Source organism: Cryptomeria japonica, chromosome 5, assembly GCF_030272615.1.
Source record: "Cryptomeria japonica chromosome 5, Sugi_1.0, whole genome shotgun sequence".
NCBI classification, from domain to species: domain Eukaryota; kingdom Viridiplantae; phylum Streptophyta; class Pinopsida; order Cupressales; family Cupressaceae; genus Cryptomeria; species Cryptomeria japonica.
Window position 1 is genome coordinate 862,670,758 of NC_081409.1, and position 27,795 is coordinate 862,698,552.

The 27,795-nt window shown below is 37.9% G+C and overlaps 1 protein-coding gene across 2 annotated transcripts in view; it reads right to left on the minus strand.

Annotated features, from left to right (window-relative positions):
- Positions 1–1,255: 1,255 nt before the first annotated feature.
- The window catches only part of LOC131036389 (putative potassium transporter 12), a 43,201-nt gene continuing 16,661 nt past the window's right edge, over positions 1,256–27,795 (minus strand). The window contains exons 6-9 of one of the 2 annotated variants that reach the window (XM_057968271.2): positions 3,636–3,688; positions 3,343–3,457; positions 2,883–3,137; positions 1,256–2,641 (exon numbers count right to left, since the gene is read on the minus strand). In XM_057968271.2, the coding sequence (XP_057824254.1) occupies positions 1,593–2,641; positions 2,883–3,137; positions 3,343–3,457; positions 3,636–3,688 (1,472 nt within the window). In that variant the 3' untranslated portion in view covers positions 1,256–1,592. The remainder of the gene's footprint in view (positions 2,642–2,882; positions 3,138–3,342; positions 3,458–3,635; positions 3,689–27,795) is intronic. The other variant, XM_057968272.2, reaches the window with a different exon arrangement.

The following is a 27,795-nucleotide window of genomic DNA, read 5'->3' on the forward strand; positions in this document are numbered from 1 at the left end:
TATGGTAAAGGGTTTCTTGTTGATCTCTTTCTTATGCCATGAAGATTGTATGAGAATTTTGCTAAACAATCTATGGTTTATGGGCAAGCAAGGCTCCTCGTTAAGAAGTGGAGTTTTGGCTTTGATCCTGAGAAAGAATGCATCCATATGGTGCTTATTTCGGTGAAGCTTGTAAATTTGCCATAAGATTATAGGGGAGTTGAAGACCTAAAAGGTATTTATTACCTTCTCAACTGGTCAACATATTTGCACATATTTGCTTTGAGATTGTGACCATTTCCTTCCAAGCATTTGTGGTTTGTCAGATTATGTGTGTATGTAGAAATAAGACGACCTAAAAGGTATTTATTACCTTCTCAACTGGTCAACATATTTGCACATATTTGCTTTGAGATTGTGACCATTTCCTTCCAAGCATTTGTGGTTTGTCAGATTATGTGTGTATGTAGAAATAAGACGACCTAAAAGGTATTTATTACCTTCTCAACTGGTCAACATATTTGCACATATTTGCTTTGAGATTGTGACCATTTCCTTCCAAGCATTTGTGGTTTGTCAGATTATGTGTGTATGTAGAAATAAGACGGTATCATCAAAACTCATCATCCTTATATCTGTTTAGGACTTTATTGCTACATCTTATCCTTTTGTTGTATAAGATTGGGGGAGGCTTTCAAAATCTTACCTTATAAAAATACCATATACAACTATCCTCTAGCTAAAACTGTAAATCATAATCTTTTGGAGTATAAGATTTCATCTTATTCTTTTATACTTTAAGAAGCATAAAACCCTTATGGTAGGCATCAGCTTGATAATTGCAATTGATAAAACCTAATTTCCAAAAGAGCCATTAAGTAAGATACCAGGTCAGTCACTGTCAAATGCTGGATATTTCTGAGATAAAAAGAGACAAAACGCTCCGATGCCATTTGTTACACCACGTTATCTCTTGTACACAGAGATGCATATGATGCTCCGAATGAAGATCATAATTAAAAAGATAGTAGCAACTATTTATTTTAATTATGGTTCTTAGTATATGCTTTTCAAGTTCCATTGATTTACTCTGGTAATTTCTCGAATTAGCATAGCTTCATTTCTTATAAAAACTGGAAGTTATTGATGTTCCAAATTCTCTGCAGTTGAGAACTTATTAAACTGATAGATCAAGGATATTCTCAAAGGACTTTTGTTGGCAATACAAATTAATGATGACATGCAGTTGCGTAAAAGATAGCATCAAAGCTAAAGAGACGATAAAATCTCTCTTAAATATATTGAATAAATATTCAATAACGACATTCAAGCCAGATTAGTTTGACCTTAATCAGTTTAAAAACGATGGAACATTATTTTTGGCTTGCCCATATCCCCTCAACAAGTAACAAGTTTTTGATGACTCCTGCAATTCTACATTAAACAGCCTATATAATGTAAAGTACAAGCTTACTTGCCTAAAAGTAAGCCTTCACAGATATTAATAATCTTACAAGCTGAAATGGATGATTTAGGATTTTATCATGGATGAAAGAGGTTTCGCTACAGTATTACATATTTCATTATTAATGGTTGTGTTTGCAAGGGATTACTCAGACCATGTAAGTCATGCCAACTTGCAAAAGATTGGTGTGAGGCACACTTAGATTTGCAGTGCTTGCCCTGCAGTTCCTCCTCATGAATGCATAGAAATAGTTTATAGCCAGTTTCTTTATAAACCATGAGTTCTTTTTAGCCCTGACATCTCCATGGCCAACAAGATATACAACTCCTGATTCTTTAGCCTCTCTCAGAGATGAAAGGTCATATTCCAAACCAGGATCATCGCTCATCGACATTGCACTTGTGGGCAGTGAAGATGAAGTGCTAGGCCCTTGTGAAACACTGCCTTGTTTGAGCCTCTGGTCTGCCATTAATGGGGTCCTGAGGGGATCAGTGGAACCATTTGATCCATTTGATCCTTGGGTATTCACTGATTCATCGTCTGAATCTATATTGAAATTGGCCTTCTCAAGGGCAAGTTCTAGAGACTCCTTACGTAGAAACTTCTCAAGACTCTCAATAAGCAATTCTTCAAAACTCTGATAATGTTCCTTGCGAATATCTTTGTACCCATATCTAGCAATACACCGGAACATATGATAGTCCTTTGGACAAATTCTCCTGAAGAGAAAGCGCTCGCCTTGTGGGACAACAGGAACTGGCACATACTTTATACAGACAAATATTATTGTAGAATGTATCGCTGGAAGGCCTGTTAAAAACTGCCCAAAAACTGCAGGTACTCCTCGAACAAGTTCACTGTAGACCAACCCAATTCCTGGGACTCGGACGGTCCCAAGACTGGATCCTAGTTCCAAAATCAAGTCCATTGATAATTTTTGCCTCACTTCAGATTGATATTTGAGGACACTTCCATAGTTCCATGTAAACATGACAAGAAGGAATACACAAGCAAAAGCCAGTGGAAGCCAACCACCTTCAGTCACTTTCATCAAAACCGCAGAAAAATAAATCAGTTCAATCGATCCAAAGAGTAACGGAAAGCCAATTGCCAAGAATATGTTTATCTGCCATATGAGAACCATAACAATTGTCACAAGGCTTGTCGTCACCATCATCACCCCCACCTCAGCAATACCTGCAATCAAAAGAGAACAATCATAATAAGAGCAACATCAGGTCTTCCTCACAATACCCAATTTATGTTGACAGCCAATTTGGTGTGGCAGCCAATTTGGTGTGGATGCAATAATTTCTTTGTAGTTCTAAATAAGCAATTATGAAACTCTCCTGCTGACAGTCAGCCAAATCCTTGTTTTTATATCAAATCAACACGCCAAATTTTGCATCAGAAAATAGCTAATATCTGTCCTACCCACCATATGCATTTGATATCTCAGTAGTGCTTCTAAAAGTAGCACATACTAAGACGCACATTATCATTAGGAACCAGTTGATGACAGGAATGTAGATCTGACCCATAAACCGTTTTGATGTGTGAATTATTTTTAGTCTGGGAAAGCAGCTTAGGGCCATTGACTGTTTAATACATGAAAATGTTGCCGAGATCATTGCTTGACTTGCAATCATGGCAGCAGCAGTAGCTATCACAAAGACTGGCCAGAAAAGACCATCTGGTAATCAAGTAAAACAGATCAATATAAATGAGATTTAGTAATATGATTTTAAAAGCAGATGATCAATTAGATAAATGTAGCTCAATATCTACTATCAACAGGGAATTTTTGTAAATATTATACGCAAACACTTTGCAAAGCTTCTTTCCCTGACGCAAAGAGACAACGGATTCAGTAAATATTGTAATCGGCAAAAGCTTACCTGGAATTGAAGCATAAAACGCTTTGTCTACCATAGTTGGATTTTTCCTGAGGTATGCTGCCTGACCCATGTAAGCCAACATCAGGCATGGGAACACTACAAACGTGAAGGCTAGCTGCAGATGGCAATTCTATATCAAACATCATAGTGGAGGTTTGAAACAGTGACATAATAATAGTTGTTGTGCAACTAGTTCAGGTCGTCCTAAATTCAAACAAAGGAAAAATATGCCTATTCCAGAGTCCAGAGGATAGATCATAGCATTCAACGTAAACAGATTTGTCTGAGCTTACCTGGATGGATCTTACTGTGAAGTGACCCAAATCAGCAAACATTGCTTCAGCTCCTGCAAATATGGAAATTTAATAACAGATTTGGAGCCTTTTGAGGGGTACAATGCAAAGAGATACAAGAATCTCAAATAACGAACTTCTGTTCCAATACAGCTGCTTGTAAATGACCATGATTCTTATATTATTAAGAAATAGTTTATCATGCATTATTCATGTTTATCAGCTCCAAAAGACCCCAAGTAGGGAACTCCAGAAAGTAATTTATCACTTCAATAATCCAGAGAACTAAGAGACCTAATTGGTTAAGATCTTTTCTGTGAAAAGTGTAAAAGAAACAAATTTTGGATCACCTCAAATCAGTGTTTAACCATTACATAATCCATTCAGAGACTATAAATTGAGTGTGATACTACACCAATTAAGCATGTGTTGTAAGCAAGGTTACCAGGAGACGGGGGTACTTGGAGACTCCAGAGACTGGTACCAGTACTAGTACAACTAATTTTCAAAAATAGGAGACGGGAGTACTTGGACACCATTTTTTTTTAAATATAATTTAATAATTTCCAAAACATATCATGACAGAAAACTTTGAAAACAAGAATAGTGGTAAAGTTTAACATTAACTTTAAAATTGAACAAAAATTGAAATTAAAATTGCTTATATTGCTGATACCATAGCCAGTCTAAATTGTTTAGTGCAAGTAAGGTAATATAGATGTTGAGCACGCTCAATATTGTCGGCTAAATAGTAAAGGCAATTTCTCTTTAGACTATTACAATGATAAGAAATTAGTCCTCTCAAAAAGTCTGCACTGTCAATAGATCTGATCACTATAACTCTGCATGGAATTTTGTCTTTCTGCGAAACAGTTTCTTTATTAGTCATTTCCCTACGACTTTTCTTTGCTGCAAGCTTATCTTATTTATTTGCTTTATTTTTTTTGCCTTTTTACTGCATTTTGCCCTAAGTTTTCTAGGAGGAGACGTCAATTTTTGGTCGGGAGACTTCAGAAACAGCAGGAGATGGCATCCAAAAGCACCCTATGCGTCAAGAAGTTTCCGGAGACGTCTCCGGTACCAGTACGCGTCTCCAGGGGTAGGAGACACGTCTCCTAGTAACTATGGTTGTAAGTATTCATTTTATATGCATGACTTGCTAGTGTCCAACTTATGTTAGTCATTACTCCACATGACTTGGGCCTTATGTAAACAGCCCCCATGATATTATGGCAGCTGCGGCAATTGTGTTTCATCCCCTTCTCTCTATTTTTTTTTTCTTTTTCTAAATAAGGGAGTCTAAGTTACAATGTCTCTCTTCTTTTTTAGTAAGGGTGTTTAACTTACAATTTATCTTACGAATATAAAATTCCGCGCTTTTCTATTGGTAAAAGTGAATAGTGGAAGTCCATTGCTTAGATGTCAATGAGTTTTCAAATTGATCGCAAAGGTGTGAGGTTTGAAAGATGCATGGGAGAAATAAACAATTCATGTTTCAGTGTAATAAGGTAAATTGGAAGTAAAAATAAATAAAATTTCAAAGTTAAAATGTTCACCCTGATATTTTTTGTGTTTGTTGACAAAATAAGACAGAGATACAGAAAGTGTTTGGCATTTCATGTTTCATTCTTCATGTTGTTGGATACATTGAAAAAACATTACATAGAAAGAGAATAGACATTTCTTGCATCAAATCAACAAAATCAGATTACCATCAAACAATTAACTGAATCAGATTCTATTACAAATCTCAGACCTGAAATAGTCTTCAATCTTGATATAGAATGCTCAGAAATAGACCGGCACCAAACTAGGCACCAAAATGGGACAGGGCGATTCTTAGGAAGAGTTTTCAAGCCTTCAAACTCAATCAAATCTGCTCCAGCACTCTTAATCTGCAATCAGCAATGTAAGACTCCAATGCTAATAATTTTCCAACTCCCAAAATGCAGATTTAAATCTAACACCTAAACCCATGTGCCAAAAATATTCAAATGGCCTATCAATTTGTGGCACCCAGCTATGAGGAAGACAATAAACCAATGCCCAGAATGATATCATTCAATCCCACTGAGTTATGAGCTAAAACGTGATATCTAATATCTCTGAAAAAGCACACCAGCACAAGGAAAAGGCTTCCAATCACTCCAAAACTTGAACAACACACCAAAAACTAAATGCCCATACCAGAAAACTCCACAAATTTTCAAGATCTTCAAAACCCTATCACCAAACCAAGCCAAAATCATTGGCAATCTCAAAGTAGTACACCAACCAGCTAGGGTGGATGTTTCACCACTGAAACCAGCAACCAAGAAGAGGGTTTTCATCCTCAACCAGCAAAGAACTCCCTAAGCTCATTCCAGCAACATCTCTAAGTTGTCAAATCATCTATATGCAAATGAGAGCTCGAACTCGTATTTACAAAGAGAGGAAAGAGTTAGGGCATCTTGCATTTGAATTTGAATATTTTTTCTTCTAATTTCACTTTTATGAAATAACATGAAATTAACCCCAAGAGGTTAATTATTTTTGAGCTCATATGAAGGTTAGCTTTTAAAATCACTTTATCTAACTCCAAGTCTTGGTGTCACTTTTGGGAGGAGTAAAATAAACCTTTTAAAATATTAAACTTCTTCCTTGCCTTGGCGTCACATTTGAAATCTAACTTGCCCTTTTAAAAACAACTTAAAGTGAGCACATTCCTAGGAGTAGGAATAGGGGTACACTTTATGAACACATCACCCTTCACTTAAGTTATAAAGAAACTTAATAAAAGGACACTTAATTGAAATAAATCAAATATCATCATGTCAACCTTAGAACTGCATTGCACTCTAAACTGAGAGGAGATAGAAGCGAAGACCAAGTGCTAAAATAGCACTTACTAAAAATTGTCATCTGCCAAAAATAGAAGCTCTACCGGAAAACACTGAAAAACACCTGCTACTCCTCATGACACCAGTTCCCTAACCATATCCACTTAGCCTATGGGAACCCAAGAATAGGCTAACGGAAACCTCAAATTGACTACGTGCAAGAAGAGGACATTACAATCCTCCCTCCCCAAGATTGCTTGTCCTCGAGAAATCGCAAATCCGGATGCTGTAAAATCTACTCACTCTCCCATGTAGCATCCTCCACTGGCAAGTTCTTCCACTTCACCAAGTGCTCCTTGATAACCCTCTTCCATAGAGTACGCTCCCTAAAATCAATCACTACCTCTGGAATCAATATCACTTTGTCTTCCTCATCCAAAGGAAGCAACTTTGTAGAAGGAATCACATTACATACAAGTGCCTTTTTGAGGCGAGATACGTGGAAAACACTATGCATCACTACTCTCAAGTACCCCAAGCTCATAAGCCAGCTCTGCAATCCTCTTGGTGACTGTAAAGGGTCTCTAGAAGCGAGGCTTAAGCTTCTTTGTCCCAACCTTCTTGAGAGTGGATAGCCTATACAGGTGCAATCTCAAATAAACCATATCTCCTACCTCAAAAACTCACTCAATATGGTGCTGATTAATGTACAAATTCTGCTGATTTTGAGCATGTTATATGTTATCCCTCAAGTCCTCATGATGTCTTGACTCTCCCGAAGATCTCTAGCTCGAGGTACTCTACAAACTCCAAAAAGAAAATCAATAAGGTTGGAGCTTCATAACCATACAAAGCCATGAAGGGAGACATCCTAATAGTCATATGATATGTGGTGTTGTCGCAAAACTCCCCCAAATGCAACCAATTAACCCACACTTTCTGCTGCTCTGAAACATAATTGTGACCTTCCACCCATTTATTAACAAACTATATGTTCATCAGTTTGGGGGTGGTAGCTAGTGTTAGGAGACAACTCAGTTCCACGTAATTTGAATAACTCCTGCCAAGAAAAACTCATGAATTTGTTGTCCCTATCACTAATTATGTTCCTAGGTGTCCCATGGAGTCTAAACACCTCTCTGAAAAACAAATCTGCCACTTGTACTATTGTATACCCTGCTGAAATGGCAAAAAAGTGAGCAAACTTGATCAATCTGTCCACTACCACATAAATACAATCCTTCCCTTGCACCTTGGGAAGTCCCATGATAAAATTCATTGAAATGCTTTCCCACTTCTGAGTAGGAATAGGTAAGATTTGCAATAAACAAGCAGGGTAAGTATGTTCGTCTTTATTTTGTTGGCAGACTTGGCACTCACAACTATACTTAAGAATGTCATCCTTCATCCCTTTCCATGAGAATCTCTCACAGATCTTCCTATATGCCTTATAATAACCAGGGTGACCAGCCATGGGAATGTCATGAAATGTTTTGAAATTCTTTATTTTAACCTTGGATTCAGGAACTAGCAACAATCTCTCCTTATAGAAAATGAGACTATCCCTCCTCTTACTCAATCACATGCTCTATGCCCCTATCAAGAAGCCTACCTTGAGGAATGCTACTGAAAATATTGCTTCACTTGGAAAGCGGATTTTGAATGTCAGGAGGATATGATCTCTTCACCTCCTTTGGAAATGTGGGCATAATAAGACACTTCATTGCACTCTACTTGATAATAATCCTTGTCTTTCTAGCTGCTCACTATCCATATAGTCTCACGTGTCTTACAATGTCTCATAGGATCCTTAAACCTGTTCCCTGTTAAGTTTGGGAGTTTTTGTCTTTCAACATTCGGATTCATTGGGGGAGTCACCATTTTCCTTACCTGATGTGTTCCTTGTTCGTCAGACCAAGTTGGACTAATTTGACCTCTACATTCTAATGCCTACCCTTGCACTCTCAGCCACATATGAGTCCTCTACACGTCCTCCTTTAACATCCCTTGGACTTTGATTATCTTCAGACTCATTCCCCCACTCCCTTCGTCCAAAAGTCTTTGACTTAATTCCTCCAATTCTTGGTTTCTCCTAATGAATAGCTTGTCGATGCAGTATATGGTATGTCGGAAAGTTGCCATTGATGAATCAACCAGATGAAGAAGATAGTCATTAATATTTGCAATGATGTGTATTTCTAGAAGGAAATGAAATCAGCACTTAACTAAAATATATCCAGTTCATTACATGCAGCAATAAAGAAAACAGACGAGACAAAAAAAGAGATGAGACAAAAACAGTAAAAGACAAAAAGAAAAAACAGAAAATGACTAAAGACAAGTCAGCATTATGCAGTGATTAGTATTTGCCAATAAAAAGTGGTGATTCATAATGATAAGCAAAAGGTGCGATTTGCATAGTAAGAGGTAAAACTTTACATTGAATATTTTTAACACAAGCAATTCTTTGTAGTGAAGGGGTACAATCTGTCTTAATTAACATAAAAAAAAATATTGATTCTGGTTGCAGCAATTAGTAACAAGGAAATAAAAAGTGTTTAAATAAAATGTAAAGGGTGTGATTAAGGGAAAGGTGACAATACTTAAAAGCTATGTCTATTCCAAAGGGTATGAATCCTAGAAGATATATATTATATATATAAATAGAGATGGAGAATAGCGGTAATGTGTGTGTTGTGAGTGAACAAAAAAAATAGATCAAGCATATACACCAAATCTAGAGAGAACAATATATGAGAATATTATTTCAGATTTGAATTGAGAAGAATATGAGGAGTTCATAGCAGATTTTGAAGAGGCGATTGTGATCATTTTGTGGCAGATTTATAATCAATTTACAGCAGCATTATAGAAGGAATTATTGCAAATTGAAGAAGAGAGTTGTAACTTTTGTGACAACATTTTGAATGAGAGGTTGGTGCCTCTAGTGAGTCAGTGCTCACAAAGTAAATGAGGGGTTGGGGCATCTAGAATTTGTAACAAGCAAATTAATACAAGCAATATTTTTGTCGTGGTTTTCTCCTGCAAGGGTTGTTAATGCATGATAGCCTCGGTAAGATAAATGATTGAATGAGAGATAAATGAAGTCTCTCATTCAATCATCTATCTCATCGATAGACTATGATAAAGACTTCAAGTTATCATTCCTTCATTTGATGATTATTCTTCGATTTATATATATTCAACCTTACTTGCATATTCCGATCAATGCTTAACTACCGATAATTATCGGTTGTAAATCTCATAGCACAGAATACCAATTGGTATCGGTTTACATTGAATCATATGCACACCGGTAAATATCGGTTAAACATATTAACTGTGTGAACACCGATTGTTATCGGGTTTAGTTTATAACTAAATACATACCGATTAGTATCGGTTGTCTTGCTTATGGTATACACGCCGATTAGTATCAGGTGATTTGTTAAGTTTTATACACCAATTGGTAAATACAATGATAAATGAAAAGGTGCGATCAAGTAATATCTTGATCGGTCATGTCTAATAGACATGACCGATCAAGGTATTGCTTGATCCTCCTTGCATACATATATATATCAATCGGCATTTGTGAGAAGGACATTGAAATCGATAAATGCTCTTTTCATCTGCAACATACAAGACAATAATCAGATTTATTATATTAAAGATATAACACATACTTGTAAGAAAAGATAACCTTGAATATAACTTGCATCTTGAATTGAAAATTGAATAACATTTACATGGTATCAGAGCTATAGTTAAATCGAACTTGAGGCTATTCAATTTTGTGGAAAATTCAAAACAAGCATATATTCAACATCACATTTCTTCTAATGGCTAGCGCTATCAGATTCGAAGATAGACTCGGAGGAGGTGATGACTTCTCAGCATGGAAGTTCAGAATTCAGATGATTCTAAAAGAAAATAAAGTCGAATCATTTGTAAAAACTGAAACTGCAAAACCTGAGACTGAACTTGACAAAACAACTTGGAGAGAGGGAAATGAAAAGGCCATCAAAATCATAGTTGATGGGGTGAGAAATAATATTATGCCCATCATAAAGAAACATGAAACAGCCTACAACATGTTCAAAGCACTTGAAGATGCATTTGAGATATCCAATGCTAGTAGAACCTTGGCTTTAAAAAGAGAAATAAATCATATAGCTATGATCAAAGGAGAATCAGTCAATGCCTACTTCATGCGAATATCAGCCCTAAGGGATGAACTAGCAACCCTTGGCTATGAGATCCAAAGCAAAGAATTAACACTCATTGCTCTAGATGGGTTGCCTAGTATATGGGAAACATTCGTCCAAGGCATCAGTGCAAGGGATGAATTTTCAAAGTTTGATAGGCTAAAGGTAGATTGTCTCCAAGAAGAATCAAGGTTAAATAAGAAAGGGATCAAACAAAAGAATATAGATGAAGATCTTCAAGTCCTAAATACAAACTCAAACAAGAAAAGCAAGTAGAAACAATTTAGGAAGAGAAAAGGTCGTCATGGCAAGAGCACCTTCAAGAAGGACCTTTCACAGATTCAATGTTACAAATGTGACAAATTTGGGCACTATGTTGCCAAATGTCCAGAAAGAGCCAAACAACAAGCCACATTTACCAAAGCAAGAAAATCTAAAAGGGAAGATGACTCCGAGAAGTATGTACTCTATTCAGCACTTACAAACCAAGCATCAAACAAGGTTAACTCCTGGCTGATCGACAGTGGCTCATCCAGACACATTACATGGTTTAGAGAAGTGTTAGACTCCATGATAGAGGAGAATGATGAGGAAGTGACTATCGGAGATGACTCCACACATCCAGTCAGAGGAGTTGGAACCTGCACCATCAAACTAAAGTTAGGCGTATCATTACAACTTAGAGGAGTACTATATGTCCCAGGCATCAAGAGAAACCTAGTCTCCATATCAACACTAGATGATAATGAATACAGAGTGACCTTCATGGGCAACAGAGTGTTGGCTTGGCCAAAGAATTCATCCATCAAGAAAGCTAAAACCATTGGTCAAAGACAAGGCTACTTGTATGAGTTGTGCACAGAGCCCAACTTAGCCCTAATCCATGAAACTATAGATGCTAATGAAGTTTGGCATAGAAGACTAGGTCACCTGAATTTTAGAGCTTTATCATCAATGGGAAACCTTGTCACAGGCCTACCCAAGTTAAAGAAATATCATTCAAGGGCATGCAAAGGATGTGCCCTAGGTTAAAATGCTAAGGGTGCTTTTCAAAATAGTACTAGGAAAACAAGCAAAATTTTAGAGTTAGTTCATTCTGATGTATGTGGACCTATGTCCGTACCTTCTTTAAGGGGATTTTTGTATTATGTAATATTTGTTGATGACTACTCTAGGAAAACTTGGATCTACTTTCTGAAGTGTAAAGAATCAGAAGAGATCCTCAATAGGTTTAAAGAGTTTAAATCACTAACAAAGAACTACTCACAAAATAAAATTAAAACCCTAAGAACTGATAATGGGGGGGAATACACATCAGAATTATTTAAAGATTTTTGTAAAAATTCAGGGATTAAGAGGGAGTTAACAATACCTTATAATCCTCAACAAAATGGGGTAGCTGAGAGGAAAAATAGGACAATTGTAGAAGCTGCCAAAGCCATGATTCTTGATTGGAATCTAAATATTAATCTTTGGGCAGAAGCAACTAGCACTGCTGTATATATACAAAACAGATGTCCTCACTCCCATCTTGAAGATAAAACCCCTGAGGAAGTCTTTACTAAAACAAAACCAGATATCAGCCACCTTAGGATATTTGGGTGCTCTGTCTATATTCATGTACCTAAGGAGAAAAGATTAAAACTAGAGCCTTCTGAAAAAAGGGGAATACTTGTAGGATATAGTGAAACCTTCAAGGCCTACAGAATCTATATACCTGGTCAAAGGAATATTGAACTAAGTAGGGATGTAATCTTTGAAGAAGACTTAGCCTTCAAAAGAGCCCAAAGCTCAATAAAACCTGAAGTCTATATCCCTACCCCTAGCATAGATGAAGACCCTACTCCTGAGCTTTAGAGGGAGTCTTGAGGAAAATGAAAGTGAAACTCAAAACCCACCTAGAGAAAATTTCAAGAAAAGACCACTATGGGTCACCAAAACTATAGAAGAAGCTCAGAAATATGTTGCCCCTTCAGGGACTTTCAAAGAAAGCAAAAGGCCTAACAAACTTACCAACTACGTCGCCCTACTGAATGATCTCTCCAAAGCAGAACCTACTAATGTATCAGATGACTGTGTCGTCACTAACTGTGTTGGCAATTGACATTCTCAATTGCGGCATAGTTTAAAGGTCTACCACCTTGATGGGTATGGTTGTCTGTAGCACCTGCCGAACTATGTTCTTCTCTGACTCCAGCAATGACGTACCTGCAATTACATTGGAGGTTACTCATGCTTTCGCCAGCACTGGTTCTACTTTGGCTCTAGCTTCTCAGAGCCGTTTCTTCTCTGTACTAGCATCCGGGTACATCGCCTTCTTCATTTGTGCTCTCATGATTGTCAATACTACCTCGTCTTGTTCCTCTACATCTAGCATATTAATACCCTTTTGCTTCGAGCAGTTGATGTCTTCATGATTCCCGGGTCCACACCATATGCACAATAGTTGTATGTTGTCTTTCTTATTCTGGCACTCTCTCGCAAAATGTCCCCATTCAGTACACTGCCTGCAATGTATGATAGGATGTCCTTTGGAGTCAAACCGTATTTGATTTCACCCTCAATAACTGGCTAGAGATGCATTATGTGGTTCCGATGGAGTAGACTCTCCTTGTGTGAAGAGTACTTGTGTACTTCTCATCCTCAAATTGTATGGGCACTCCTTGATTGAGTGCCCCAGCGCTTGGCAAATCTCACAAAACATATTTCTAGGACAATTACCTTTCGTGTGCCCCTCGCTTTTGCATTCAATACACCATAGTTCATTACTTTCTTTATTGGTTCCTTTCTCAACCTTAAATTCTTTTATCATTCTCATCATGTCCCGTCGAAGGGCCTGTACGGTTTTGGATTCTTCATCACTGCTACCTTCAGTGCTCTCGTTATCGGTCTTCCTCTTCCCTCGGGAGGATGTTTTGTTTTCACTCTCGATGTCCATCACCCGATTGTAAGCATCGATGTACAAGGACGGAGGCACTACTATCATCTTCTTGCGTAGCAAAGGGATGAAGCCCTCAATGAACCACTTATTCTTCAACCCATCGGTTGGCTGGTTCTCCATCTTGTGTAGCAGCTCCTTGAGCCTACGATTGTAAGCACGTACACTCTCATTTTTCCCTTGCTTGGTATTATAGATTTCAGCCATGATCTCGTTGTCAACCCTCAAAGTTTGTACTCTTCGAATGTCTTCTTTAGTTCACTCCACCCGGCCTTGTCCTTAGCATCCAGATCTGTGTACCAATCAATAGCAATTCCCCAAAGGGTGGCGATAAATGCCTTAACCAATAATCGTGGTCATCTTGGCCACTAGCCTCCCATATCGTTATACATGTCTTACAATGTCGTATGAGATCCTCTAATCCATCCCCTATAAATTTAGGGAGTTTTTGCTTCTCCTAGGTGTTCATCATTGTTTTCACTCAGAAAGTATCGAAGGAGTCTTCGGCTCGATTCCTCGATGAAGGGCAAGTTCCCGCAAATTGGTTTCTCGCCTACTTACTCCCTTGTGTGTCAAACCTAGGGGATTGTTTTGACTGCTATGTTTCGATGCTTTCCCTGCACTCTCGGCCACGCACGCATCCTCTACACGTCCACTTTCAGCGTCCCCAACACTTTGGGTACTTCCAGGTGTGTCAAACCTGGGTGGACTGTCGGACCTAGGGGACTATTTTGATTGCTACGTTTCGATGCTTTACCTGCACTCTCGGCCACACGCTTCCTCTACACGTCCACCTCCAGCGTCCCCAACACTTTGGGTACTTCCAGGTGTGTCGAACCTAGGTGGACTGTTCCGACCACCACGTTTCGGTGCTTTCCTTGCACTCTCGACCACGCGCACGTACTGTACACGTCCACCTCCAGCGTCCCAACACTTCGGGTACTTCCAAGCTCTGACTCAACAAGTTTTGGACCGATTACCTTTAGTTTGATTTGAAAGAAAAACTTAGGGCATTTCATTGCTCCGCCTATTGCTTGGAATACATCTTTTGGACAATTTGTCCCTTGACCAAGGAAATCAATGAAAAGGAAGCTTTAGTGTTCAAAATGATTTCATCTCCTTGAGAGTTTTTGAAAGACAAACTTTCCTTAGCAGGACTGATTACATCTCAGTCGTCCCTTGTCCTTGCAAAAGTGTGACTTAAGCCTTAAATCTGTCCCTACCTAAGTCAGATCAGCAACTTAAGCATTTCAAGATGTCCTTACCCCTTGCAAATCAGCAACTTAAGCCTTCAAAGTATCCCTGCCTCTCATAGATATCAGCGATTTAAGAATTCAAGGCGTCCTTACATCAATCAAATTGGCAACTTAAGGTTCCAAAGTTCTCTTGGTCAAGAAAGATGCAATGTTAAAGAATTCAGTCCGTCCCTTGTCCTACCAAATCAGCGACTTAAGGAATTGAACCCGTCCTTGGACAAGGCAAATGTGCGACTTAAGGTATTGAACCCGCCCCTTGCCCAAGCAAATGTGCGACATAAGGATGAAGATGTTCTTTGATCAACCAAATCAGCAACTTAAGATTTCAAGATGTCCTTACCTCATGGAAATCAGCGACTTAAGACATCAGCCTGTTCCTAGGCAATAGAAAAGTGTGACATAAGGATTTGGGACCTCCTTTGGCAAAGACAAGACATGTCCTAGGCAATGCCACCTCCCATGACATGCGATTTGATGAATATGACTTGCAAAAGATATATTTGATTTGAGCACTCCTTTGATTGGACACTTGCAAACCAATGCAAATCAAGCCTAGGACACAAAATCAGACTTAAAATCAGATGTTTCCATGATCATAAAATTCATTTCCAGATTTAGAGAAAGTAGTAGGAAGCTTGATTAAGTACTTTTTGCAATGTTTTGATCCAAGTTATGTTTGTTTCCAGTTTTGATACAAATAGGATGAACATGCAAAGTGAGTCATGAAGATCAGCTCCAAGCTGAAGGCTTATCAGCTCACATACAACCTCAAGATTTCACCACATAAGCAAAGCCAAGAGCCCAAGGGAGACTTTACATTTAAAGTCTCAAGCTCATACAAGGCAGCTGATGAGATTGCTAAGCACAAGGCCCTACAATGCAAAGGGGCAGGTCAAACTTCACAATCAGGATGCAGCCACATAAAGGAGTGCAAGGTGGTGAAGGTCATCACAACTGCAAAGTAACAAAAGACTTCAACATCAACATAAGGAAGCCAGCGAAGGCAAAGAACATGATCAGCATGATGATACACTAACACACTTCAACTGCAATAGATGACAGGACATAAATAGAAGGCTTTACTAGCGGGTAGAAGGATACAAGGAAGCTAAGTAAAGGATTTCATAGGAGGAGTAAGATCAATTCAGTCAAGGCAAGATCAAGATCGACATCATGAAATGGAAAAACACTTGTGATGAGTTACAAAGATGAATCAACCTGAGGTGGTGCCTAGTCATCACTTATCCAATCACATCCTTTCTAATAAAAGGCGTCCAAATTCAGTGTACCTAACTCATCCATCAAAGGAGATAACTACCACATGGGCACAAAGTTCGATGCAAATACCGTCACCATCTATTGGTCGAATTTTCAAAGGACATGTGTCCCATCAAATGTAATATTATCATTGGTCAAGCATTAAATGCTTTGCAATGGGTGTAACAAACCCTAATTAGGATTTCCTATCTTTCGATCTTGGCCATTGATTGTGAATCAATTTGAGCCACTCAATTGTAATGAGAACACTATATAAGGTTCCACTCTTTCATTTGTAAAGGTTAATAGACAGTAGTTGATCAACAGTTCATAGCAAATAGTTAGAGTAGAGTAGGAAGAGAAGGCAAAGATTGTTGCCAAGAAATTGTTGTAAAAGGTATGTAAATTTTATTGAAGATATGGTGAAATTGATATGTTGATTCAGCAATTTACATGGTCTCTACTTCTCAATTTGTTTTCATGTTGTTAGATGAATGGAATAACTTTGTGTATGATCAATGGTGAAATTCATACATCCATACTACTAACACCTTGCTGATGGTAAAGTGCCTTGCGTAGTCAACTGGATCCATCTTAGCAAAGCTTAACTTCAATTATTACTCCTTCATTGATATGCTTCACCTTGAGGGTATCTATGCTTGTAGTGGTAATTTGAAAATAATAAAGCTATCCTTAGAAGATCGCACTAGCCTTGTGGAGATGTTTGCTAAATGTCAAAATAGAGCTGAGTTGAATTCCATCAAAGATCGTCCATTGCTCTTGCATTCCTAGGAGTAGATTAGCTTCCTCAACCCTATCCCTTTTTGCTTTTTTCAAATCAAGTGAAAATCCCACGTTCCAACAATATTCAAAGCATTCAAGCATTCAACGTAAGTCCACCATGTGATTCCAGCAATATCACATCATATACAACTGAATCTATCCAAAAGCACGTCAAGACCTATCATTCGAGAACCTTGGAGTTGCCCCACTTGATCATGTAGCTTAGCATTTGGGAGTCTTTGTTCAAGAGATGATAGAATACTTAGTATTTTACTCTGTGTTGCATAGTGCATAAAAACACCATCAACAAAACCCACTTACAACCTCCACCCAACTCCTCAAGATGGCATTTGTCTTTAGGGAGATGAGACATTGATGGGGAAAGCAGGTACAAGCAACCCATTAAGTAGGTCACCTTGGTAGATGTCATGATTGACTACCCATTGAGGCCAAGAGGGCTTTGGCATTCACTCTGCTCTTGGGCTTAGTGTAGAAATGGCTTCGAGTGGACCCATCATGTCTCTTCCTCCAAACCCTAATATGCTTGTATAATATTACTGATAGTATATAAATATGATGTGATCTTGTCTAGCCCTAATTATTGTTGGTATATGTTGCTTATTTTATGATTGCAAGATTCAAATCTAGGATCACATTATTTAAAGAAATATTTGTTTGGTCAGATGCAACCCTAACCCTAATTCATTGCAATTGTGATTCTATGGCAAATTCTAGGTCAAACTAGGAAGGGACATTACAATCCACGACCTAGTGAAGGTAAGTGCAGCATCCATATGTTGAGTAAATGAGCCCCAAGTGAAGTGAGTTCATGATGTGATGAAGTGATCAATGCAATCAATAACTTGGAGGGAGGTAAGTAAGTTTGTCCATGGGTGGTGAAAATCCACGATCAACAAGAATCCATGCCCTTCTAAAATCCACAACCAAGGTGAGGTGTGAGTGCGACCAGCAAGGTGTGATGTCAGGTTTGATCCCTGAAAATGCTTCTTCTGGAGTCATATCCTTCAATACATGGTGAGGGCATCTATTATGAATGTATACTGTTGTTCTAGATGCTTCGGCCCATAGAAAAGTCTGCAGATCCTAATCATGAATCATAGCTTTTGCAGCCTCAACCATAGATTTGTTCTTTCTTTCTGTAACCCCATTTTGTTGAGGGTTGTAGGGAACACAAAACTCCCTCTTGATTCTTGCCTCAATACAAAAATCATGAAAACTACCCGAGGTGTATTCAGCTCCATCTTTGAATCTACCTAGGACTTCATCAGATTCTTTTGACTTTAGAAAGTAAATCCACATTTTCCTAGAGTAGTCATCTATGAAGATTATATAATACAAGAATCCACTTGGAGAAGCAACAGACATGGGTCCACATAAATCAGAATGCACAAGAGCTAATTTCTCTTTAGACCTACTTTCACTTTGATGAAATGGACTCTTAGTTGTTTTACCCATAGCACAACCTTTACATGTATCATCATGAATATGACTAAGTTTAGGCATACCTTTAACCATCTTCTCTAGGGTAGGAAGGGCTCGGAAATGAAGATGTCCAAGTCTTCTATGCCATAGCTCGCTTGACTCAGGTGCTTCATGAATGAGAGCTTGAACTGGACGAGTTGAAAGCTTATATAGGCTCTCATAACGATTCCCAATGACATGAGCCGATTTGATGCTGGACTTCTTAAGCCATGCAAGAACTCTTCCCTCAGAAAATGCAATCTGATAACCTTTATCTTCCAATGCTGATATGGAGATAAGGTTCCTCTTGATTCCTAACACAAACAATATATCACTGAGGTGAAGAGAAATTTCATAATCTAAGTTAAGGGAAGTAGTACCAAAACCTCTTACAGAATAGTGTGCATCATCTCCAATGATCACGTGTAGGTTGGACTGCTTCTCCACCAAGTCTGAAAGATGCTCCCAGTAGTCGGTGATGTGTCTAGATGCTCCACTATCAATCAGCCATGTATGACTGTCTGTAGGGACATCGCTTGACAAGGTAGAGATGAAGAGGAAGCCTTCAGTATCATTCTGATTTGAAACTTCATTTATGTTTGCTCCTTGTTTCTTTGGCTGGGATAAGCAATCCATAGCATAGTGACCGAACTTGTCACACCTGAAATACTGAATTTGGGAGAGATCTTTCTTCTTCTTCTTTGAATCAGGAGCAAATTCAAACCTTTGATCTCTACACGTTTCGAAGTTGTCTTTCTTTCAATTTCCTCCTTTCTTCTTGATGAACTGGGCAGCAAGAACATGATTGTCTTCTCCATGAGTGCTTTTGATAACTCCTGTTGCGGCCAATCTTGATTCTTCTTGTATGCAATCTGCACGGAGGCAGTCAAACTTGGGAAATTTGGATCTCCCACTTATGCCTTGGATGAATGGCTCCCAAGAGTGAGGAAGACCATTTAATGCAAGCATGACAAGATCCTTGTCCATAGCTTCATCTCCAATGGCGCTGAGCTGATCTCTTAAATCTGAAATCTTCATGAAGTAGGTGATGACTGATTCTCCCTTAGCCATCTTGACTTGATGAAGTTGCTGCCTCAATGCAAGTGCTCTACTTGAGTTGTTGATCTCATACATGCCTTCCAAAGCCTTGAACATATCTCTGGCTAAAGACATCTTGGAGATGATAGGAATAAGATGATCTTTCACGGAGTCAATCAGAATCTTCTTGGCTTTGATAGCATTCTTCTTGAACTGAAGTAATTCTTCTTTGTCTTCAAGCACAAGCTGATCCTCTCCTTGCACAAACTCTAGAAGATCATTTTCTTCGAGGGTGACAAGGATTCTGAATTTCCATGAAGTGAAATTCGAAGCTCCTTCAAGTCTGCCCTCGACTTTCAGACCATACACCATCTTGAATGCTGGAAAGTGGCGTGAAGAGGATGAGGATGGAGTGCTGCTATCACAAAGTCTGATCACGACTGAGTCAACCTTAGCTCCGATACCATGTTAATTTTAGATCAGGCTGTTAGATATAGATAGCAATAACAAAGAATCAAAATAATGAACACAAGGAACACCAAAAATACCCTAGGAAAACCTCCCTCTTGGAGGTGAAAACCCCAGCAATAATCTCAGATCTTATTATGCAATAATCAGTAGGTATCTTTACAAATCTGCTTCAACACTTGAAGCACTTAGAACAGCAGTATATGCACAGATGAAACCAAACTGGGGCACAGCAGTACAATGTACTTATCTGCTGATCAAGAAAGACAAATCATAAACACCATTCGCTGATAATGGAGTGTTTGCTGCCTTTGAATGGATTCGATGTCCCTTGGAATTGGTTTGCTATCCTTGGAATGAAGTTCGCTGACCTTGAATGATATTCGTTGTCCTTGAATGATATTCGCTGACCTTAGGATATGGTTCGCTGCTGATAAGGATGTAATTCGCTGATCACTGCTGGTGTAAGATCGCTATGTAAGTGAAAATGTGTGTTATGCATAATGGATGCTTTGAATATATATGTGCTTTAGCCTTCCAATACACCCTAGGTCAGCTTTCAAGGAGAGCAACATAATATCTTAAGTTTGGCACCAAATATAGGGTCAGCCCCATACATTACAAGTTACATTGTGTTTATTGCATATAAGGCGTGACTAAGGCCAAGGGCCAATTAGTTACATAAACGTGCTAGGTCGGCCCTAGAAGGGATCCGACCTAGCTATAACATCAACATGCTGGAGTTGTCTTGGGATGCGTGATAAGGATGTAATTCGCTGATCACTGCTGGTGTAAGATCGCTGTGTAAGTGAAAATGTGTGTTATGCATAATGGATGCTTTGAATATATATGTGCTTTAGCCTTCCAATACACCCTAGGTCAGCTTTCAAGGAGAGCAACATAATATCTTAAGTTTGGCACCAACTATAGGGTCAGCCCCATACATTACAAGTTACATTGTGTTTATTGCATATAAGGCGTGACTAAGGCCAAGGGCCAATTAGTTACATAGACGTGCTAGGTCGGCCCTAGAAGGGATCCGACCTAGCTATAACATCAACATGCTAGAGTTGTCTTGGGATGCATGAAAAATATGTTTGGGTGATTATGTTGCATTATGTGGGTCTTAGCATGATCTCCTACCTCGTAGCTTTCATTTGCAATCAATTTTGAGTTATTCCGTGGAGTATTGGTTGAGTTCTAAGCATTTTAATGTGGTTAAGTGTTGCTGATCTACGTTTTTCCAGCTTGTTCTTGCATATTAGATTCTGAAAATTGAAGTGTGTGGTGTGTTTTTGAGAGTAGTTAGTCTTTGTAGCTATGGGAGTGCATAACACATCATTTGCAGCATTGGACAGTGATATTCTCTAATCTGAAAATTCATGCCATGTAATTGTTGACGTGTATTTTGTACACTATCAAACACAGAATAAAATACCTAAAGGGTACCTTATCCTCTCTTAAGTAAAGCCTCTGAATGCTGAAGATATCGCGAAAAGGATCAATCAGGGTGACTTCAAGGTTCTTTGTTGTAGGATCTCTACGTGTGGATAAGCTCTCTGTGGTATGATGTGATTTGCTGGAATCACAAGGGGACTTACACTTGATGACTGAACTTCTGATTTGCTTTGAATATTGCTGGAACACAGGATTTTACTGCCTTAGATTTGGAAAAAAAAAAAAGACGAGGGCGAGGAAAGGATCCAATCCTAACACTAAGAATGTAAGAGCAATGAATGATCTTTGATGAAATTCTAACTAAGTCTTGTTTTGACATCCCAAGACCATCTCCACAAGGTTAATGCGATCTTCAAAGGAAAGCTTTATGATGTTCAAATCATCACTGCAGGCATAGACACCATCAGGTTGATGCATATCAATGAAGAAGCGACAATTGAAGTTAAGCTTAAGCTAAATGATTCCAGTTGACTACACAAGGCAAGTCTGCAATCAACAAACTGCTAGTAGTATGGATATACGAATTCCACCATCAATCAAGCACATTTCTTCCACTCATCTAATAACATGAAATCAAATATGAGAAGTATAGAGACCATGCAAATTGTCGAATCGACCCATAAATTTCACCATTTCTTCAATGAAGTTACAAGTCTTTTACAACAACATCTTGGCAACAATCTTTGCCTTCTCTCTCTACTCTACTCTAATTGCTATTCTATCAACTAGCTAATCACCTTCTAACTACTGACTACCTGTCTTCTCTCTAACTGCTTTCTATCTCCTTTCTTACTGCCTTTACAAAATGAAGAGTCGGGGCTTATATAGTGCCCATAATACAATTCGATGGCTGAGATCAATTTGAGATCGATGGCCAAGATTCAATAATGAAAACCCTAATTAGGGTTTGTTACAACCATTACATAACATTTAATGCTTGACCAATGATAAAATTGCATCTTTAGGACACATGTCTTCTCTGGAAAAATCGACCAATGGATAGCTGGGGTAGGTACATCGAAGTTTGTGCCATCTCCCATGAGTTGGGTACATTGAATCTGGACATTGTTGAGGTGGATCAATCCGACTGGAGGAGTGATGACTGGGATGCCACCTCATTTGACACTTGGTTGATACTCCATTTGGTAACGTTGAGAAGTTAGCCTTAATTAATTCTTCTGGAACTATCTGCTTCTTCAATGAACCCTTTGCTCTGACTTCTTGTGTCCTTGATTTGCAGGATGATGATGTACCTCGCCTTGGAATACCGGACTGGAAGAGGTCGCCCTTATCCTGATGATGCTGGATCGAAGAAGGTCGTCCTTGTCGATGCTAGGCTGGAGGAAGTTGCCCTTCTCCTTGCTTGATCTTCCAACTCCGGGATCTCCATTTGATACCTACACAAAATATTAAAGTTAGTCTTTTGAGCATCAAACCTCAAAGCATGAAATTTAAGACCTTTCAAAGGTAAAACTTAAGATATTAATTTGAAAAAAGTCATGATAAATTAAGAATTATACATTTTCAAATTAATCATGAATGGAAATTGGATTTTCAAGACTTAGATTTTACAAAATTGCAATGGGATCACAATAAGTCTTGAATGAGATCTTCAAAAAAGTAATTCTTCATACCTTCCCTTGAGTACTTAAGTACAAAACCTTGAAAAATGAAGGAAGAAGACCGGATTTTGTTCGGCAAGATTTATAGCCATCCCTTGGATGAAGTACGCCTCCTTTAGCCTTCAAAAGAGCTTCACCTTCCACTAGCTTCTCCAAAATCTGGAAATTCGCCTTCAAATACCTTCAAAAAATCTGGAAATTATCCTCCAATCTAGCAAGAAATTCGCCTCTCCAATAGCCTTCAAGATGAATTTCACCCTCTTTAGTCTCCACACTTAGTAGAAATTCGCTCCACTCCAGCTAGATTTGGCACCTTCAATTAGCTCTCCAAATTCGCACTTGAAAGGATGATTGAATGATTTGAACTGTGAAAAAACACCTCCAATATATAGTGTGCTCACCTTCCACTTACCCATGAGGCCGACCTAGCAAATAAAAGGTGAAATAATAAATAAAACCTCAAAAGGAGTAGGCCGACTTGTCAAATAAAGGCAAAATAATGCCTTGTGTGCTCAACCTTTAATCTTTTAATTATTTAAATCCAAAATTAATTTTAGATGCCTCCACAATAAAAGTTCGATTTTTTGAGGCTCAAAATTAATTTATTAAATGCCAATATGTTCTTTATTAAATGCCAATTTAATTAATTTTTTTCAAATATTTCGAAGTTGGCAAGTTTGGCATCTCATGCGATTTGGAGGATATTAATGTTTAAAATATGGTAAAAAATGAACGCCACTAACTTTGCCCTGGACCCTTGGAGAGGGACAGGGGCAAACTTGTAATTTAAGCCTTGCATTCTTCATTTTTAACATTCAAAACTTCATCTAGGCTTTAAAAATGGCATTTTTAATTGGAGCTTTGAGTTTGATTTCACTTGATCTCTAGGAGGAAGATGCATTAGGACATTTTCGCCCTGGACCCTTGGAGAGGGACAGGAGCGATTTTTTACTTTTGTCCTCAATCCTTCATCTTTAAATTGCCAACTCTCGTTGTGGGGTAAGCAATGATCCCTTTCATTCATTCTATGCATGCTTAACTTGTTTTTGCAAGGCAAAATTGATTCTACAAAGATTTTCGCCCTGGTCCTCCAGTGAGGGACAGGAGCGACTTTTGCATTAGGCTAGGATTATCAAGTTTTGGAGGCAAATCTTTGTTCACCATGTTTTAGAAGACCTTTTCCATCTTGCACAACCCTTCCTTAGCGTAACCTTGGAGGGAAATTATTGATTTTGTAAAAATCGCCCTGGTCCTTCAGTGAGGGACAGGAGCGCTTTTGAGTCCATTGCACAAATTCTTGATCACATCAATCTTCAAATTACCTTCCAGGCGTAGAATATCACACTTCACTACCTCTTGAGTCTTGGGAACAAAAATATCATCTTGAAATGTAAGGTAAATGGGCACATTTGGAAATTTCGCCCTAGACCCTTGGAGAGGGACAGGAGCACCTTTTGTCATCTTGGTATATTTCCATGTTTGTGGACCACTCAAATTATATTCAACGCACAAATCATGTTTTCCTTGATCTCTTCAAATCATAAAATCATTTTGATCTTGCAAAAATAGTGCAAATTTGAAATTCAAGTCGGTCCTTCAATGAGGGACAGGAGCGAAATTACCTTTCTAGGCAAAACTCCATCATTTCATTGTCTTTAATCAAATTTGGATGCTCTATCACGTTCATTTCGTCCTCCACCATGCCTTTGATGTTTCAATTTAACCAAACAAGGTCAGGAATGCCTCCAATAAGCCTTTTTGCCCTGGACCCTTGGAGAGGGACAGGAGCGAAATTCGCTCTGGATCCTCAGTGAAGGACAGGAGCGAAATTTGACTTTTTGAACTCTCTATCAGGATAATTTTTATGGAATATAACATTTAAGTATAAGTGACATTTCCTTCTGTCACTTATACTTTAAGTTATATTCCATATATACTTTCAGGATGTTTGAGAGTGGTTTCAGACCTCCAGGAGTTATATTGCAAAATCTAGTTTTTTGAGGTTTTTCAGTTTCCAAACTTAGTCAAATTTCAGGATCAGGACTTTCAGACTTGGCCAATTTTCAGGATCAGGACATCACTCAAGCAGGACTTGCTATCCATGTAATCCCCTTGGCGACACTCAAAATGCAAAGGCTAACGGACAAAACCCCAAAAGAACTAAAAACAAACCCTAGAAAGCAAAAAAAAGCAGGGGTCCCCATTTGCAATGGGGCGATGTGTGAAATGGTCACAACAGTAATGTAAAGCTGATTAGTAGTACTAACAGCTATCTTATTCTGAATTGTATCACAAGACCCACTAAATAAGTGGAAGAGGCTGGATTTGCCGCCTATCTCATCTTATTGTAATGCTATCCTCCCTCTGAATAAGCAGTTGAGTGGATTGTTATTTTCATTTTCAATCCTCCCACTGAATAAGTGGTCGAGTGATTGTTGTTTACTTCAGACTCTTTGGATTGTAGTTGGCTGGTTACACCGCCAAATTATTGTTAAAATTCTATTACCCACTAGACAAGCGGAAGGGGTTGGCTTGCCGCCCAACATTGTAATTTCCAATGGATTATTGAAGCTAAAGATCCCCTTATCACCGTGTGCTCTCACCTTCCCACACTGGGCTCTTGGTGATCAGAAAGTGGAAGGGTTACCTTTCAGCAGTGTTTTTATTATCTTTTCTAACCCTAACGGGTGCTTTGTGATATTTGTAACTAGAAATAATTGAAAAAAAAGGGGATATTTCACAATTCCCTGAAATCTTTCATGACACAAAAGCTACCCGACCCAACATGAGGAAGACTAGCAAAATAATACTGGCAAGAGTAATGGAATTTGTGCAGTATTTTATATATACATTCTAAATCAACATCTCTATTTGAGTCAATTCAATAATTCGAGATCCATCTCAAACACGAGGAAGAACATAGTAACTTCATTATGATTTCAAACACATTCCAAAGAAGTCTCCAAAAGACTTTTGAGCATACAAGAGCTCATAAATGCACACAAGATCAAATAAGAAAACAGAGGATCACGTAAGAGTATTCAAGAACATACGTCTATTCATCTTCTTACATGTATGCAATCGCCATTATGAAACTAATACATTATATATAAATGTCATTATGAAACTAATACATTACTTATGAATGCCATTATGAAACTAATACATCATTTCCCCACTAAAATTCTTGAAATGATAGCATAAGTTATTGATATTACTCCATGCAACTAGATCTTATTTATCATGAGTATATGATTTATTTTTCTAATGTAAAGGCAACAACATTCATGTCTCAATGTGTATGCAGATTAAATAGAATAAAGAAGATTTCAGCCATAAACAAGATCACGCACATATTTAAATAAGAAGGTAGATCACATGTATGTATAAATATATACACATATATAATTGTAAATGAATATATGTGTGTGTGTGTGTGTGTATACATTCTAATGATTACCAAATTAATGACAACAAAAATGTGATAATGAAATCACACTCATACAAGATGAACTTATTTTGTTTCATAGACGCAATAAGGTTGTATAATAAAATATTCCATATTTCAAGCCTTGGTCCTAGCATGCTTTCTAATCTAAGCAACCCATAATTCAATTTAAATGATCCTGCTATATAATGTTTGAAATTATAAGTTTAGTACCCTCATTCTAGAGACCTTTTCCACCTATTTCCATTTGATCTTGATCCAATCAAAGGAATTGTTATTGTTTTAAACAATTTATTATCTTGATCTCTATCACACAAGATATACATACATTTTTATTAAATAAGTAAAGCTTGATTTGGTCTACATGGTTGTTCATATGCATTCTCTGATGCTTTTGTCTACATGGCTGTTCATATGCATTCTCTGATACTTTTGTCTTCATGGTTGTTCATATGCAATTATATCACATTAAATCCACTTGATCATTTGTAAGCATGATAAAACATATGCAGACATCTTTTAAGAACAAAAATATTTTTTTGCTTAAAAAGAAGGTATGACCTGTGCTCCATGGGGATGCGTCACCTACCTTGGTACCCCCATCCCCTCCCCCAAATGTTTCAAGGACTTGGGGACTTGGGGACTTGGGTTCAATTGCTTAAGAGAGCCCCTTATGCTAACAGTGACACAAACTCAAGCTCCGATTTTGATACATACCTACCAATTGCATCTGCTGATTAGGGGCAGCCATAAATTTTCTATGTTTTTGTCATTTTATAGTTAAAACTTGGAGCCTTTTGGCATTTTGTTATAATTCTTGTACAATATGTATGCACATTGACAATGAAAGCATTTGAATTTTGTAAATTTGTTTGTCAATGCTCATGTGAAATCTCAATTCAAGTCTAATGTTATGTATTAAGCTTCTACAATGTCTATGATAAATGCTTTAACAATGTCTATGATGAATGCTTTAACAATGTTATGATATGAATCTTTGAAATTTCGCTATATTTTTAACAACTTCTCTATCTTTTAATAGCCATCCCCTACTGTCCCCTAAAAGAATGGCCCAAAAGTATCCCCATACCGGAAACACATCCCACTGCCCCTAGCTGTCCCCATCCCTAAAAATTAATGGACCAGAGGGTATGACACATGTATGTATATATATAATATATACATATATCATTATATACATACATATGTGCATATGTTCTTAAATAAAGAAGTAAAATAAAGATAAGAAATCAGATTTAAATTCAGTTATAATTTGCATAATACAGTTGACTACTTTGTCTTATAATCATGGGCTAAATGTGATATCCTTTCTAAGTTTTTGTTGTATTTGGTAAAGATAAGAATTCAGATTTTAGACAGTGG